This window comes from Camellia sinensis, chromosome 10 (genome assembly GCF_055761805.1).
Source record: "Camellia sinensis isolate YWXY chromosome 10, ASM5576180v1, whole genome shotgun sequence".
Classification (NCBI taxonomy): domain Eukaryota; kingdom Viridiplantae; phylum Streptophyta; class Magnoliopsida; order Ericales; family Theaceae; genus Camellia; species Camellia sinensis.
In genome coordinates this window covers 182,278,118-182,293,954 of record NC_138970.1, presented here as the reverse complement: position 1 = coordinate 182,293,954, position 15,837 = coordinate 182,278,118, and the positions used below count along the sequence as shown (strand labels likewise).

Here is a 15,837-nt window from a genome sequence, read left to right as displayed (position 1 = left end):
CAAATCAGCCCCTCTTTGTGATCACGAACAATTTTCATACCAAATATTTGCTTTGCCGGTCCCAAATCTTTCATTGCAAAAGAATTACTCAACTCTAACTTTAACTTGTTAATCATGGTAGAATCTTGACCCACAATTAACATATCATCAATATAAAGCAAAAGAATAATAAATTTACCATGCGGGAAATTTTTCATAAACACACAATGGTCCGAAGTGGTTTTAGAAAAACCATTATTCATCATGAAATAGTCAAATTTTTTGTACCATTGCTGCTTGGCTTGCTTGAGGCCATACAAACTTTTCTTCAATTTGCAAACAAATTTCTCTTTCCCTTTCTCTACAAAACCTTCCGGCTGCTCCATGTAAATTTCTTCTTCAAGATCACCATGAAGAAATGCGGTCTTCACATCAAGTTGCTCAACTTCAAGGTTCATACTTGCAGCCATGCCAAGTACAACCCGAATAGAAGACATTTTCATCACCGGCGAAAAAATCTCATCAAAGTTAATGCCTTTCTTTTACCCAAAGCCTTTCACAACAAGATGTGTTTTGTACCTCAGATTCTTCCTATCATTCTTCAATTTGAAGACGCACTTATTTTTCAAAAATTTTCTCCCCTTAGGCAACTTCACTAAATCATAAGTGTGATTTTCAAGTAAGGAATTCATCTCCTCTTCCATGGCCTTTTTCCAATCACCTTTCTTTGCATGCTCAATTGCTTCTTGGTAGCTCTCGGGCTCCCCTTGATCAGAAATCAACACAAACTCATTGGGAGGATACTTTCTTGAAGGTTGTCGGTCCCTTGTAGATTTCCTCAACTCAAGTTGTGGTGGCCGTTCTTGAGTTGGATGCTCTTCCTTAATTTCTGGCTCAACCTCATTAGGATTAGCATCATCCTCCACATCTTCAATAGGTGGTTGCACAAACTTTTCTTCAATTTGCAAACAAATTTCTCTTTCCCTTTCTCTACAAAACCTTCTGGTTGCTCCATGTAAATTTCTTCTTCAAGATCACCATGAAGAAATGCGGTCTTCACATCAAGTTGCTCAACTTCAAGGTTCATACTTGCAACCATGCCAAGTACAACCCGAATAGAAGACATCTTCACCACCGGCGAAAAAATCTCATCAAAGTCAATGCCTTTCTTTTGCCCAAAGCCTTTCACAACAAGACGTGCTTTGTACCTCAAATTCTTCCTATCATTCTTCAATTTGAAGACCCACTTATTTTTCAGAATTTTTCTCCCCTTAGGCAACTTCACTAAGTCATAGGTGTGATTTTCAAGTAAGGAATTCGTCTCCTCTTGCATGGCCTTTTTCCAATCACCTTTCTTTGCATGCTCAATTGCTTCTTGGTAGCTCTCGGGCTCCCTTTAATCAGAAATCAACACAAACTCATTGGGATGATACTTTCTTGAAGGTTGTCGGTCCCTTGTAGATTTCCTCAACTCAAGTTGTGGTGGCGGTTCTTGAGTTGGATGCTCTTCCTCAATTTCTGGCTCAACCTCATTAGGATTAGCATCATCCTCCACATCTTCAATAGGTGGCTGCACATCTCCCCCGTTTTCATCATCAACTAAAGATGAAGGAGATGGATCCATGTCAATGAGATCACTAGTTTTTGGCTCCGGTTGATCACCTTTGCCAAAGTCTTCAATTGTTTAGTCTTCAAGAAACACGACATCACGGCTTTGAATGACTTTCTTGTCGACCGGATCCCACAATCTATAACCAAATTCATCTCGCCCATAGCCAAGAAAAATACATTGTCTTGACTTGCTATCAAGTTTGGACCTCTCATCCTTTGGAATGTGAACAAAAACTCGGCAATCAAACACTCTCAAGTGCTCATAAGACATATCTTTACCGATCCAAACTCTTTCAGGAACATCACCATTCAAAGGATATGAAGGAGACAAATTGATCACGTCAACTACTGTCTTCATTGCCTCATCCCAAAAGGATCTTGGCAATTTAGCTTGTGAAAGCAAACACCTTGTTCTTTCCACAATGGTGCGGTTCATCCTGTCGGCAACACCATTTTGTTGAGGACTGTCTTTTGGTGCCGAATACCTTGGTTGCGACAATACTCATCAAATGGCCCAATGTATTCACTGCCATTGTCTGATCGGATACACTTCAATTTCTGCCCTGTTTCTCTTTCAACCATGGCCTGAAAATACTTAAATACTTCTAGAACTTGATCTTTAGTTTTTAGTAAAAAAGCCCAAACTTTCCTGGAATAATCATCAATAAAAGTAACAAAATAAAGTGCACCACTATGTGTTCTAACTTTCAAAGGACCACAAACATCCGAATGAATCAACTTCAAAACATTTTTTTTTCTAGAAGCAACATTTTTCTGAAAAGAAACTCTATGTTTTTTACCCGCCAAACAATGAACACAAGTTTTAAGATGCGTACCTTTCAAACCAGGTAGAAGCTCTTTCTTGAACAAAACTTGTAGCCCCTTTTCACTCATATGGACAAGCCGCTTGTGCCACAATTCGGTAGAAGTATCATCTTCAAGTGCATTGGCAACACCTTTACAAATTTTCCTTGCATTGAATAAAGTGTATGAGTCTTCTTGCAGTTAGCCACCACTAAAGAACCCTTTGTGAGCTTCCATATTCCATCACCAAATTTGTTGTTGAAGCCTTCATCATCTAGCTTCCCAGTAGAGATCAAATTGAGGCGAATGTCAGGAACATGCCTCACATCTTTAAGCAACAACTTAAAGCCCAAATTTATTTCCAAGCAAACATCACCCATGCCAATAATCTTGGACAAACCTTCATTACCCATTCGAACAAAACCATAATCTCCTTCGGTGTAGGTAGTGAAGAAATCAACTCGAGAAGTCACATGAAAAGAAGCACTGGAATCAATCACACAATTGCTCTCTTGGCCCACAAAATTGATACAATCATCTTCACAAACGACCATGAGATCACCATTGGTAGTAACTGCTGTTGTGTCTTCTTGCTTCTTATCCACACTTTTATCACGCTTTTTCTCCTTGTTCTTGAGTTTTCGACATTCTCGCTTCATGTGCCCTTTCACATGGCAACAATAGCACTCAATGTCTTTCTTTGAAAAAGAACCATCTTTTGATTTGTCACGGCTTTGATCATGACCATGAGGAGTCTTACTCCTCCCCCTTGTTTTGCTTCGACCTCTCACAACGAATGCTTCCGAATGAGAGGAACCCGCTGATTTTCTTCTAGTTTCTTCATTCAACAGGCTACTAGTGACTTGGCCCATCATGACAACTCTATCAGGTGCCAAATTACTAACTATCACAACCAAAGTCTCCCAACTTTCGGGCAAAGAACTAAGTAGCATTAAAGCCTATAACTCATCATCAAAAATAATTTTCATAGAAGCAAGTTGGTTAACAATACTCTTTATTTCATTCAAATGTTCTGGAATGGGGCTGCCATCTTTATATTTTAAATTAACCAACTTACGAAACAGAAAGGCTTTATTTGTGGCTGATTTTCTATCATAAAAACTCTCTAATTTTTTCCATAAATCATGTGCCGAAGTTTCAGTAGCAACATGATAAAACACACTGTCATCAATCCATTGACAGATAACACCAACGGCTTTTCGATTAAGCCTATTCCATTCATCATCTTTCATACCCTCGAGTTTGCCACTACCACCCTCAATGGGTCCATACAAATCTTTACAAAATAATAGGTCCTCCATTTTAGTTTTCCAAGTTACCCAATTACTTCCATTGAAGCTAGACATGCGACCTACATTCCCCTCTATTGATTTACACAAATAAATAAACTCAAATAAACCTAAGCTCTGATACTAGTTGTTAGGAAAAATCAATGATTTTCCACAAGTAAATCAATCAATGGGAATAAAAACTAATGCGGAAATATTAGATCAAAAGCAACACAAGAATTTTACGTGGTTCCCTCAATATGAGGTACGTCCACAGGATCGAAATCCGATTCCACTATCAACCAAATAAGTTTCCAAACGATTACAAACGAAACACGAATGGTTTCACAAAACAACCTTTAGGTGAATTCCAAATAATCACAAATAAACAAGAGGAAAAACCTCACCAAATAGATGAATCAAAATCTTCAGAACAAAGTTGTAGAAGACCCAAAATAATAATCCAAATCAGCTTTACCAAACCATCCGAAGATGCACTAAAATAAAGAACCCTTCGAAGCTAAACAAAGTAGCAAAAAAAAAAAAAAAAATCCTTCCAGATTTTGACCAAGCACTATTGAAACTCTTTGTGTAACCAAACAAAACACTACACCAATTGATCCAAAGCTGCTGTCGTTTTTCTTCACACCCACGGGACAAACACATAAACAATATATATATATATATATATTGTGAATCTAGGGTTTCTTATAAAAACCTTAGTTGTTACCAAATTGGATTGGGTCTCCACAAATTAGATATAATATATATAAAATATACTATACCCAAACCAAACCAAATTAAAATTCTTTAACCAAAACCAATTGGGTCTTAAACTCCAATAAGGAGATATATCCCAACAATTCTCCCCCTATCGACTTAGGTGGAGAGATCAACCATAACCGCTAAAGTTCAACATTTTAAATGTTTGTCCCTCGACAAAGTCTTAGTCAACATATCCGAAATATTATCATTTGTGTGAACCTTTTCGAGTTGCAACAATTTCGAATCTAACACATCACGAATCCAATGGTATCTCACATTAATGTGTTTCGATTTCGAATGAAAAGTAGAATTTTTACTCAAGTGAATAGCACTTTGACTATCACAATAAAGCACATACTTTTCTTGCTTCAAACCCAACTCTTGCAAAAATTTCTTCAACCATGACTCTTCTTTGCAAGCTTCCGTAATGGCAATAAATTCAGCTTCGGCAGTTGAGAGAGCAACACATTTTTGTAATTTAGATAGCCATGCCACAGCTCCCCCTGCAAAAGTCATCAAATACCCCGAAGTAGATTTCCTAGAATCAATATCACCGGCCATGTCAGAATCTGTGAACCCATCAAGCATCGGCTTACCGTCCCCAAAACACAAACACACCTTCGAAGTCCCTCGAAGACATCTTAGAATCCATTTTACCGCTGCCCAATGTTCTTTACCCGGATTAAAAAGAAAACGACTCACCACACCAACAGCGTGAGCAATATCCGGCCATGTACAAACCATGGCGTACATCAAAGAACCAACTGCTGAAGAATAAGAAATTTTCTACATCTCTTCCTTGTCTTTCTCACTTGTAGGACATTGATTCGAACTAAGCTTGAAGTGACCCGCAAGTGGACAACCAATCGACTTTGCTTTATTCATGTTGAACCTCTCAAGAACTTTCTCAATGTAGCTTTCTAGAGACAACCAAATCAGCCCCTCTTTGCGATCACGAACAATTTTCATACCAAGTATTTGCTTTGTCGGTCCCAAATCTTTCATAGCAAAAGAGTTACTCAACTCTATCTTCAACTTGTTAATCATGGTAGAATCTTGACCCACAATTAACATATCATCAACATAAAGCAAAACAATAATAAATTTACCATGTGGAAAATTTTTCATAAACACACAATGGTCTGAAGTGGTTTTAGAAAAATCATTATTCATCATGAAATAGTCAAATTTTTTGTACCATTGCCGCGGGGCGTGTTTGAGGCCATACAAACTTTTCTTCAATTTGCAAACAAATTTCTCTTTCCCTTTCTCTACAAAACTTTCCGGTTGCTCCATGTAAATTTCTTTTTCAAGATCACCATGAAGAAATGCGGTCTTCACATCAAGTTGCTCAACTTCAAGGTTCATACTTGCAGCCATGCCAAGTACAACTCGAATAGAAGACATCTTCACCACCAGTGAAAAATTCTCATCAAAGTCAATGCCTTTCTTTTGCCCAAAGCCTTTTACAACAAGACGTGCTTTGTACCTCAAATTCTTCCTATTATTCTTCAATTTGAAGACCCACTTATATTTCAGAATTTTTCTCCCCTTAGGAAACTTCACTAAATCATAGGTGTGATTTTCAAGTAAGGAATTCATCTCCTCTTCCATAGCCTTTTTCCAATCACCTTTCTTTGCATGCTCAATTGTTTCTTGGTAGCTCTCGGGCTCCCCTTGATTAAAAATCAACACAAACTCATTGGGAGGATACTTTCTTGAAGGTTGTCGGTCCCTTGTAGATTTCCTCAACTCAAGTTGTGGTGGTGGTTCTTGAGTTAGATGCTCTTCCTCAATTTCTGGCTCAACGTCATTAAGATTAGTATCATCCTCCACATCTTCAATTGGTGGCTGCACATCTCCTCCATTTTCATCATCAACTGAAGATGAAGGAGATGGATCCATGTCAATGAGATCACTAGTTTTTGGCTCCGGTTGATCACCTTTGCCAAAGTCTTCAATTGTTTGGTCTTCAAGAAAAACAACGTCACGGCTTCGAATGACTTTCTTATCGACCGGATCCCACAATCTATAACCAAATTCATCATGCCCATAGCCAAGAAAAATACATTGTCTTGACTTGCTATCAAGCTTGGACCTCTCATCCTTTGGAATGTGAACAAAAGCTCGCCAACCAAACACTCTCAAGTGCTCATAAGACACATCTTTACCGGTCCAAACTCTTTCAGGAACATCACCATACAAAGGATATGAAGGAGACAAATTGATCACGTCAACTGCTGTCTTCATTGCCTCACCCCAAAAGGATCTTGGCAATTTAGCTTGTGAAAGCAAACACCTTGTTCTTTCCACAATGGTGCGGTTCATCCTCTCGGCAATGCCATTTTGTTGAGAAGTCTTCTTAACTGTCTTTTGGTGCCGAATACCTTGGCTGCGACAATACTCATCAAATGGCCCAATGTATTCACCACCATTGTCTGATAGGATGCACTTCAATTTCTGCCTTGTTTCTCTTTCAACCATGGCCTGAAAATACTTAAATACCTCTAGAACTTGATCTTTAGTTTTTAATAAAAAAGCCCAAATTTTTCTTGAATAATCATCAATGAAAATAACAAAATAAAATGTACCACTATGTGTTCTAACTTTCAAAGGACCGCAAATATCCGAATGAATGAACTCCAAAACATCTTCTTTTCTAGAAGCAACATTTTTCTGAAAAGAAACTCTATGTTGTTTACCTGCCAAACAATGAACACAAGTTTTAAGATGTGTACCTTTGAAATCGGGTAGAAGCTCTTTCTTGAACAAAACTTGTAGCCCTTTTTCACTCATATGGACAAGCCGCTTGTGCCAAAATTCGGTAGAAGTATCATCTTCAAGTGCATTGGTAACACCTTTACAAATTTTTCCTTGCATCGAATAAGTGTATGAGTCTTCTTGCACTTAGCCACCACCAAAGAACCCTTTGTGAGCTTCCATATTCCATCACCAAATTTATTGTTGAAGCCTTCATCATCTAGCTTCCCAGTAGAGATCAAATTGAGGTGAATGTCGGGAACATGCCTCACATCTTTAAGCAACAACTTGCAGCCCAAATGTGTTTCCAAGCAAACATCACCCATGCCAATAATCTTGGACAAACCTTCATTACCCATTCGAACAGAACCATAATCTCTTTCAGTGTAGGTAGTGAAGAAATCAACTCAAGAAGTCACATGAAAAGAAGCACCAGAATCAATCACCCAATTGCTCTCTTGGCCCACAAAATTAATACAATCATCTTCACAAACGACCATGAGATCACCATTGGTAGTAACTACTGTTGCGTTTTCTTGCTTCTTATCCACACTTTTATCACGCCTTTTCTCCTTGTTCTTGAGTTTTCGGCATTCTCGCTTCATGTGCCCTTTCTCATGGCCATAATAGCACTCAATGTCTTTCTTTGAAAAAGAACCACCTTTTGATTTGTCACGACTTTGATCACGATTATGAGGAGTCTTACTCCTTCCCCTTGTTTTGCTTCGACCTCTCATAACGAATGCTTCCAAATGAAAGGAACCCGCTGATTTTCTTCTAGTTTTTTCATTCAACAGGCTACTAGTGACTTGGCCCATTGTGACAACTCTATCAGGTGCCGAATTACTAACTGTCACAACCAAAGTCTCCCAACTTTCGGGCAAAGAACTAAGTAGCATCAAAGCCTGTAACTCATCATCAAAAATAATTTTCATAGAAGTAAGTTGGTTAACAATACTCTTTATTTCATTTAAATGTTCTAGAATGGGGCTGCCATCTTTATATTTTAAATTAACCAACTTACGAAACAGAAAGGCTTTATATGTGGCTGATTTTCTATCATAAAGACACTCTAATTTTTTCCATAAATCATGTGCCGAAGTTTCAGTAGCAACATGATGAAACACACTGTCATCAATCTATTGACGGATAACACCAACAGCTTTTTGATTAAGCCTATTCCATTCATCATCTTTCATACCCTTGGGTTTGCCACTATCACCCTCAATGGGTCCATACAAATCTTTACAAAATAATAGGTCCTCCATTTTAGTTTTCCAAGTTACCCAATTACTTCCATTGAAGCTAGACATGCGACCTACATTCCCCTCTATAGATTTACACAAATAAATAAACTCAAATAAACCTAAGCTCTAATACCAGTTGTTAGGGAAAATCAATGATTTCCCACAAGTAAATCAATCAATGGGAATAAAAACCAATGCGGAAAAATTAAATCAAAAGCAACATAAGAATTTTACGTGGTTCCCTCAATGTGAGGTACGTCCACGGGATCGAAATCCGATTCCACTATCAACCAAATAAGTTTCTAAACGATTACAAATAAGACACGAATGGTCTCACAAAACCACCCTTAGGTGAATTCCAAATAATCACAAATAAACAAGAGGAAAGACCTCACAAAATAGATGAATCAAAATCTTCAGAACAAAGTTGTAGAAGACCCAAAATAATAATCCAAATCAGCTTTACCAAACCATCCGAAGATGCACTAAAATAAAGAACCCTTCGAAGCTAAACAAAGTAGCAGAAAAAAAATCCTTCCAGATTTTGACCAAGCACTATTGAAACTCTTTGTGTAACCAAACAAAACACTACACCAATTGATCCAAAGCTGCTGCCGTTTTTCTTCACACCCACGGGACAAACAAATAAACAATATATATATATATATATTGTGAATCTAGGGTTTCTTATAAAAACCTTAGTTGTTACCAAATTGGATTGGATCTCCACAAATTTGATATAATATATATAAAATATATTATATCCAAACCAAACCAAATTAAAATTCTTTAACCAAAACCAATTGGGTCTCAAACTCCAATAAGGATATATATCCCAACATGCCAGAGGGATTGTTTACAATATTTGTGGATGATTTACCAAACTCTATGGATCCAAAGAGGTTGTTCTCCATGTTTGGTAAGTTTGGAGTAGTAACGGATGTCTTCATACCGGCAAAGAGAAGAAAAGGCACGAGAACACGCTTTGGTTTTGTGAGGTATGATTGTAGGGTAGCAGCTGATATGGCGATTCAGAAAGCTGATGGGTTGTGGTGTGAAAATAAGGCATTAAGGGTGAAGAAAGCCAATTTTCAAAAAGGGAAGCGAAAGATGGAAATGGTAGTAAACAGAGCGGAGGCTTGGATGGGGAGGACATCTTAGATGATACCCCCTCAAATAGGACTGAAGAATCAAGGAAGGCGCTCATACGCAGAAGTTGTACAGAATGATGCGACCGCAGAGAAGAAGATGATGGTAGTCAAAGTAAGAGAAGCTGGAAATGGATGGCTGTATGATAGTTTGTTGGTGGTTCTTAACTTTTTTACGGCATTCAATGAGTTTAAAGATGAGGTAAAGGCTCGGATAGAACGGGTCAGAGTTAGAAGTAGGGGTGGAAGGTTAACAGTGCTAACCTTTAGCTCAGAACAACAGATGAATGAGGCAAGGGCATGCTTGGATAACTGGATAAGTGAGTGGAGTGATTATATAACTGATTGGGAGAAAAAGAAGTTCATTGGAAGTGAACGCTGTGTGTGGATTACTTGTATGGGAGTTTCACTTAATGTGTGGAGTGTTCAAACATTTACAGACATTGGTAGATTATGGGGAGAAGTGGTGCAGCTGGATAATGCTATTAACAATCCCAATTCCTTTCAATATGGCAAGGTTCGAGTTTTTACATCCAGTAGGGAGGTTATTAATACAGTGGTGCTCTTGGAGTGTAATGGGTCTATGTATCCAGTTCGAGTTTGTGAAGATTGTCCGCTGATTCATGTCTAACCAATGCAAAAGGGAGGTGAGTGATGTGATCCTTGATTCAATTATACAAAGTGTTGGTTCTGTGCAGCAGACACAACTTGGTGATGGAGGAAAGGAAGGTCAAGATGATAGGAGTGCCTATAATGATGTCGTGTCAAAGGAAGAGGTGGATGAGGCTAAAAATGATGTGGTGCCAACTAATGATGAGGACAAAGTGAAAAGTGCACTACCGAATCAAGGTGGATGTATTGAGCGAGATCTGGGAAATAAAACAGAGCGTGATCTGGGAAACATAAAAGGTAAGGAAGATTGTAATGGGAAAGGTTTGGAACAGTTGGCGTGGCCAACTCATGAGGCGTCAGAAGAAATTCAAAATGTGGAGGGCCAAGTGTGCACACCTGGGTTTGTGAGATACATTAAGGGGTCAGATTGTGTTGGGCCTAATATCAATTTACAAGTAGTGATAAAGGGGATCCAATCTGGGGCATTAGTTAATGGGCTAATAGTGGAAGCTTCAAACTTAAGTGATTGTGTTGGCCAGTCCTAGAGTGGCCCATTTGTTATGCAATCAGGTCAGGCCCAAAGAAAGGATAAAAATAATTCGTTAGGTCCAAAAAGAGGTGTTGCTGCAAATGTCAATCTGGGCAAGAAGAAAGGCTTTGAAGCAAGGGAAAAGGTTAAGCTAAACCATAGATAGGTAAATCAAAAAGGGGTTCTGGCCACAACTTGTTTTAGAAATGGAGCTATTTTCAGAGCTGCTGCGGCGACAATCTCATCATCAATTTTGCATAGTAATAACTCCAAGAGTAGGAGAAAGCTGCGAATTGAAGCTTAAGATACACTTGTAGTTGGGAAGGTACTCGGTATGGAGTATCAAGGTAAGGAGGAGGAGGTTGTTAGAAGAATTATCCAGATAGAACTGCAGGACAAGGAAATTGTGCAAGAAGTTGATGTGGTTGCTTAATTGTATGGGTAGTTTCAGGGGTACAAGGGTCGGCTGAATGTTGTTGATGAAGATTGTAACATGGAATGTAACGGGTTTAAGAAGACCTAAAAAGAGGAGGAGCATCAAGAATTTTGTTAGGGAAAGAAAAGTTGAGGTGCTATTGCTTCAGGAAACAAAAAGAAGCAGTATTGACGATTTGTTCATCAAGTCTCTATGGCCAGGTGAGGATGTGGGTTTTCTGGAGGTAGGTGCTGAAGGAAGTGCTGGTGGGCTTCTGTGTTTATGGAATCCTAAGGTTTTTGAGCTTAGGGAGTGTTGCAGCAACAAAAGCTTCATCCTTATGGCAGGTATAATCAATCGAACTTTTGAGTATGTTATTTTAAATGTCTATGCACCAAATGATGTTATAGGTAGGAGGTTATTACGGGAGTCACTATCAAAACTAAAATTAGCTTTTACAAGTCCTTGGTGTATTGATGGTGATTTTAACGAAATCAGATTTATGAGTGAAAGGAAAGGGTATACTAGAAGGGATAGAGGGATGATGGATTTTAATGATTTCATTGATCTTATGGAGTTGCATGATTTACCAATGCTTGGGAGATCATTTAGGAAGGAGAAAAGTGAAGCAGATTAGATAGATTTCTATTAGATACTGGATGGCTGGAGAAATTTCCTTTTAAACAATGGGGTTTGAAAAGAAGTATCTCTGATCATTGCCCAGTTATCATCATGAATGATGAGAAGGACTGGGGGCCTAAACCATTTAAGTGTACCAATACATGGAGCACTCACCCAAGTTTTATGGATGTCGTTAAGAATGCTTGGGAAAACTTTCAAGTAAGTGGATGGGCTAGTTATAGGATTTGGAAAAAGTTGGGGCATTTGAGAGGTCAGTTAAGAATATGGAATAGTGAAGTGTTTAGAAATGTTGATGAAAAATTGAAAAAAACGGGGGATGAACTACATGAATTGGATCTAAAGGCTGAAGTCAGAGATCTGCAGGAGTTCGAAAAAAACCACAGAAGGGAGATGCTGAGTTTAGTGTGGGATTTGAGTAAGAAAAAAGAGAGTATGTGGCATCAAAAATCTAGATTGTTGTGGGCTGCAAATGGAGACAAGAATACACAGTATTTTCATATTATGGCTAGTAAGCGGCAAATGAAGAATATGTTGGACTCTGTGGTTGTTAACGGGATCTTGATTGATCAGCCAGATTCGATTAAACAGGCAGTGGTGAGTTTTTTCACTAGTATGTTTGCAGAATCTTGGCTAGACAGACCGAAGCTTGTTGGTGAGTGTGCTAAAATAAGCCCAAAATCTGCAAATATGTTGGAGACAGAATTTTCAGAGCCTGAGATTTGGAATGCTGTGAAGTAGTGTGTAGGGAATAAGGCTCATGGGCCTGATGAATTCAATTTAGCCTTTTACCGAAGGTGTTGGAATGCTATGAAACATAAGGTTGTGCAAATGATGCAGGAATTTTATTTAAATGGAAAGCTAGCATCCAGTGTTAACAGTTCTTTCATAACGCTCATCCCAAAGAAGGAGTGTCCCATTGGGTTGTCTGACTATAGGCCAATTAGTTTGGTAAGTTCAATGTATGAGATTCTAGCAAAAGTTCTATCTCGAAGACTAAGGCAGTGCTTCATATGCTTATTAGTGAAGTTTAATCAGGTTTTTTGAGTGGTCGATGCATATTTGATGGGATCCTAATTGCTAATGAAGTGGTGGACTGGTGGAAGAAGTCAAAGAGACAAGGGGTTATTCTTAAATTGGATTTCGAAAAGGCTTATGACTCAGTAAACTGGGGTTTCTTGTTTTCAATGTTGTACAATTTTGGGTTTGGTGACAAGTGGGTGGGTTAGATAAAGACATGTATATCCACAGCTAGAATTTTTGTGTTAGTTAATGGATCTCCCACTTCAGAGTTCTCTTCCCAAAAAGGGCTAAGGCAGGGTGATCCTCTGTCACCTCTCCTCTTCAACTTGGTGGCAGAGAGGCTAAATATTCTAATGGAAAGAGCAAAAGGTTTGGGGCTGATCAAAGGAGTTATGGTGGGTCAGAGCAAACTCAAGTTGTCTCATCTTCAGTTTGCTGATGATACAATTATTTTATGTGAGGCTAATTGGAGGAAATCATTGCAATAAAGAGAATTTTGAGATGTTTTGAAATAATGTCTAGGTTAAAGATTAATTTTCATAAAAGCAAAGTTTGTGGGATTGGTGTAGAGGATGATTTGGTTAAAGCATTTGCTAAAAAACTGAATTGTTTGCCCCAGAATTTGCCATTGAATTATCTAGGTATGCCTTTAGGTTCAAATCCAAGGAGAGGGAGAACTTGGCAGCCAATTGTCGATAAGTTCAAAAAGAAATTAGCACTTTGGAAGAGGAAATGTTTATCATTTGCAGGGAGGCTAACGCTGATTAAGTCTGTTTTATCAGGTCTGCCAATGTTCTTTTTATCATTGTTTAAGATGCCAGTGGGTGTTGCTAAGCAACTAGATAGAATACGGTCTAATTTTTTGTGCGGCGGTGATGAGGTTAGGAGAAAAGTACATTTGGTTAAGTGGGAGGAGGTGTGTCAAAACAAAAGTCAAGGTGGGCTTGGTGTGAGGAAGCTCAATGAGGTTAATGAGTGCCTGCTAATCAAATGATGGTGGAAGTACGAATTCAAAGATAAAGCAATATAGAAACAAGTGGTGTGCAACAAGTATGGTCAAAGTGGTGGCAGATGGAGTCCATGGACAGTGGAGTCAAGGGTGCTCTCCATCATATGGAAGGATATTATATCATTAGCTTTAAGTAACCCTTCCTTAAAGGAGTTCTTTGCGTCTAATTTCAAGATTGTGATTGGGAATGGTCTTAGGACAAAATTTTGGCTGGATGTGTGGCTTAATGATCAGAGTTTAGCTCTTGTTTTCCCTAGACTTTTTGCTCTTTCAATTGAGAAGGATGGCTCAGTGTTTGATTTTTTTCAAAGAAAAGATGGGGGTGATGACTGGAATTTTATTTTCAGAAGATCTCTTTTTGCTTGGGAAGAGGGGGAGCTTCAGAACTTGATTGGGTATCTTCAGGGGGTACCTAGCTTAAGAACTCAAACAGAGGGCTCTTGCACATGGTTGGCTCATACATCCGGAACCTTTTCTGTAGCCTCAGTGAGGAATTGGATAGAGTCAAATAAAGGGTCTAATCTAAGCGTTGCTAAGGCTATTTGGAAGAATATTGCCCCTCCCAGGGTTCAATTTATGACGTGGTTAGCATGGAAAGGTAGGATGAAATCTGCTGTCTTTATGCAAAGGATTGGAGTGTTGAAGCCTGCTGCAAACATTCTCCGTGTCTTTTGCAAATCTGAGGTGGAGTCACAGAGTCATGTATTATTGCATGGTGGTTGTATCTGGAAAGTATGGTCTGGGATTGTAGGTTGGTGGGGGGTGTGTTGGGTTATTCCTGGGTCGGTGCAATCTTTGCTGAGCTGGTGGGATGGTTTTAAAGTAAAAAAGAATGTGAGACAAATTTGAAAAATTGTTCCTCTGGCTGTGCTATGGTCAATTTGGAAAATTCGAGATAAATGTTTGTTTAGTAATGCTCATCCTAATTTTGTGGAAATAGAAGATATGGTGAAATTCAGAGTGGCTATCTGGACAAAATCTAAGTTGAAAAATTTTTCATACTTTGTGTCTGATATTATATCTAATGTATGGCAGATTGGTTATTAAGTCCATTTCTTGGTTCTGTTTCTGGCTAATTGGATAGAGTTCAGGGCAGCATGTTGTTGTTCAGTTCAGAAGTGTAGTTGCTCAGCAGAGGCTCCTATGCTATGGTTTTGTTGACCTGTTGTGCTCTGATGTGAGGATTTGGAACTGGTAGTGAAGCTGCAAGTTATGCCTGTTGCTGTTTAGTACATAAGTGTAGTTGCTCAGCAGAGGCTCCTATGCTATGGTTTGTTGATCTGTTGTGCTTTTGGGCTACTCTTGGGCTGATATGGGTCTGTTGTTGTGTTGTTTTGTCATAAGGAATTTGCTTTGGTCTGTTATGCTTAGCAATGGATGCAAGTCCTGGGTGGAAAAATGGCTGCAAGTTTCTGATGATGGCTGCAAGCTCTGGGTTTGTTGATCTGATTTGATAGTGGTGGTATTCAGATGCTGGGCTGATCTACTGCTGATGGTTCAGTATTGCTTTCGGAGTGGAAGCTGAGGCTTGTCTCTGTGATTCTCAGTTTTTGCCACTGGGAGCTGTATATGGAGATGCTGTTGATATTTTTGAAGAATGCAATGCTTGTGCGAGCGTTATCTGGGGCTCTGGTGTCCATCCAACAGCAACTGAGACAAGAGTGTAATGGATGCATTGCAACTGCTGCTGAGTTCCTCAACCATCTCACCTAAACATTGAATTGGGATGTGTTCTGTTTATCTGTTCTATTTACTGATGTCTGAATGGTGTTCATGGCAGTAGAGGCTTGGTTGGGTGTTTGCTGCTAGTGTTGTATGCTTGGTTGGTTGTTTGCTGTTGCTGCTGATGCTGATGCTGCTGCTGTTGCTGATGTCTGCCTTGATAAAGTTTTGATGTTGTGCTCAGGGGTGCAGGACTCAGTTCTAGCTATAGTGCTTAACTTAAATCAGGTTCAATAATGCTTGGAGTGCTGTTCTGGGTTGTAGTTGTGTCTGATCTGGGTGTAG

General features: G+C 39.0%; 2 protein-coding genes across 2 annotated transcripts; both read left to right on the top strand.

Annotated features, from left to right (window-relative positions):
- Window positions 1–11,223: 11,223 nt before the first annotated feature.
- On the top strand, window positions 11,224–11,796 carry LOC114262180 (uncharacterized). Its single transcript, XM_028202533.2, has one exon. It carries the CDS (start codon window positions 11,224–11,226, stop codon window positions 11,794–11,796), a length of 573 nt encoding a protein of 190 aa, XP_028058334.2.
- Window positions 11,797–11,891: 95 nt separating this feature from the next.
- On the top strand, window positions 11,892–13,309 carry LOC145800925 (uncharacterized). The gene is made up of 3 exons (XM_082890687.1): window positions 11,892–12,530; window positions 12,639–12,749; window positions 13,028–13,309. The coding sequence occupies exons 1-3, from the start codon at window positions 11,892–11,894 to the stop codon at window positions 13,307–13,309; spliced, it is 1,032 nt and encodes a 343-aa protein (XP_082746813.1).
- Window positions 13,310–15,837: the final 2,528 nt, after the last annotated feature.

What these genes read in the sequence shown, in the direction of transcription:
- LOC114262180 (XM_028202533.2), top strand. Translation starts at nt 11,224, where the DNA reads ATGAAGATTGTAACATGGAATGTAACGGGTTTAAGAAGACCTAAAAAG.
- LOC145800925 (XM_082890687.1), top strand. Translation starts at nt 11,892, where the DNA reads ATGAATGATGAGAAGGACTGGGGGCCTAAACCATTTAAGTGTACCAAT. An exon ending in AGCCTGAGATTTGGAATGCT is followed by an intron (nt 12,531 to 12,638) that starts GTGAAGTAGTGT and finishes CAAATGATGCAG; the next exon opens with GAATTTTATTTAAATGGAAA. An exon ending in ACTATAGGCCAATTAGTTTG is followed by an intron (nt 12,750 to 13,027) that starts GTAAGTTCAATG and finishes TGGGTGGGTTAG; the next exon opens with ATAAAGACATGTATATCCAC.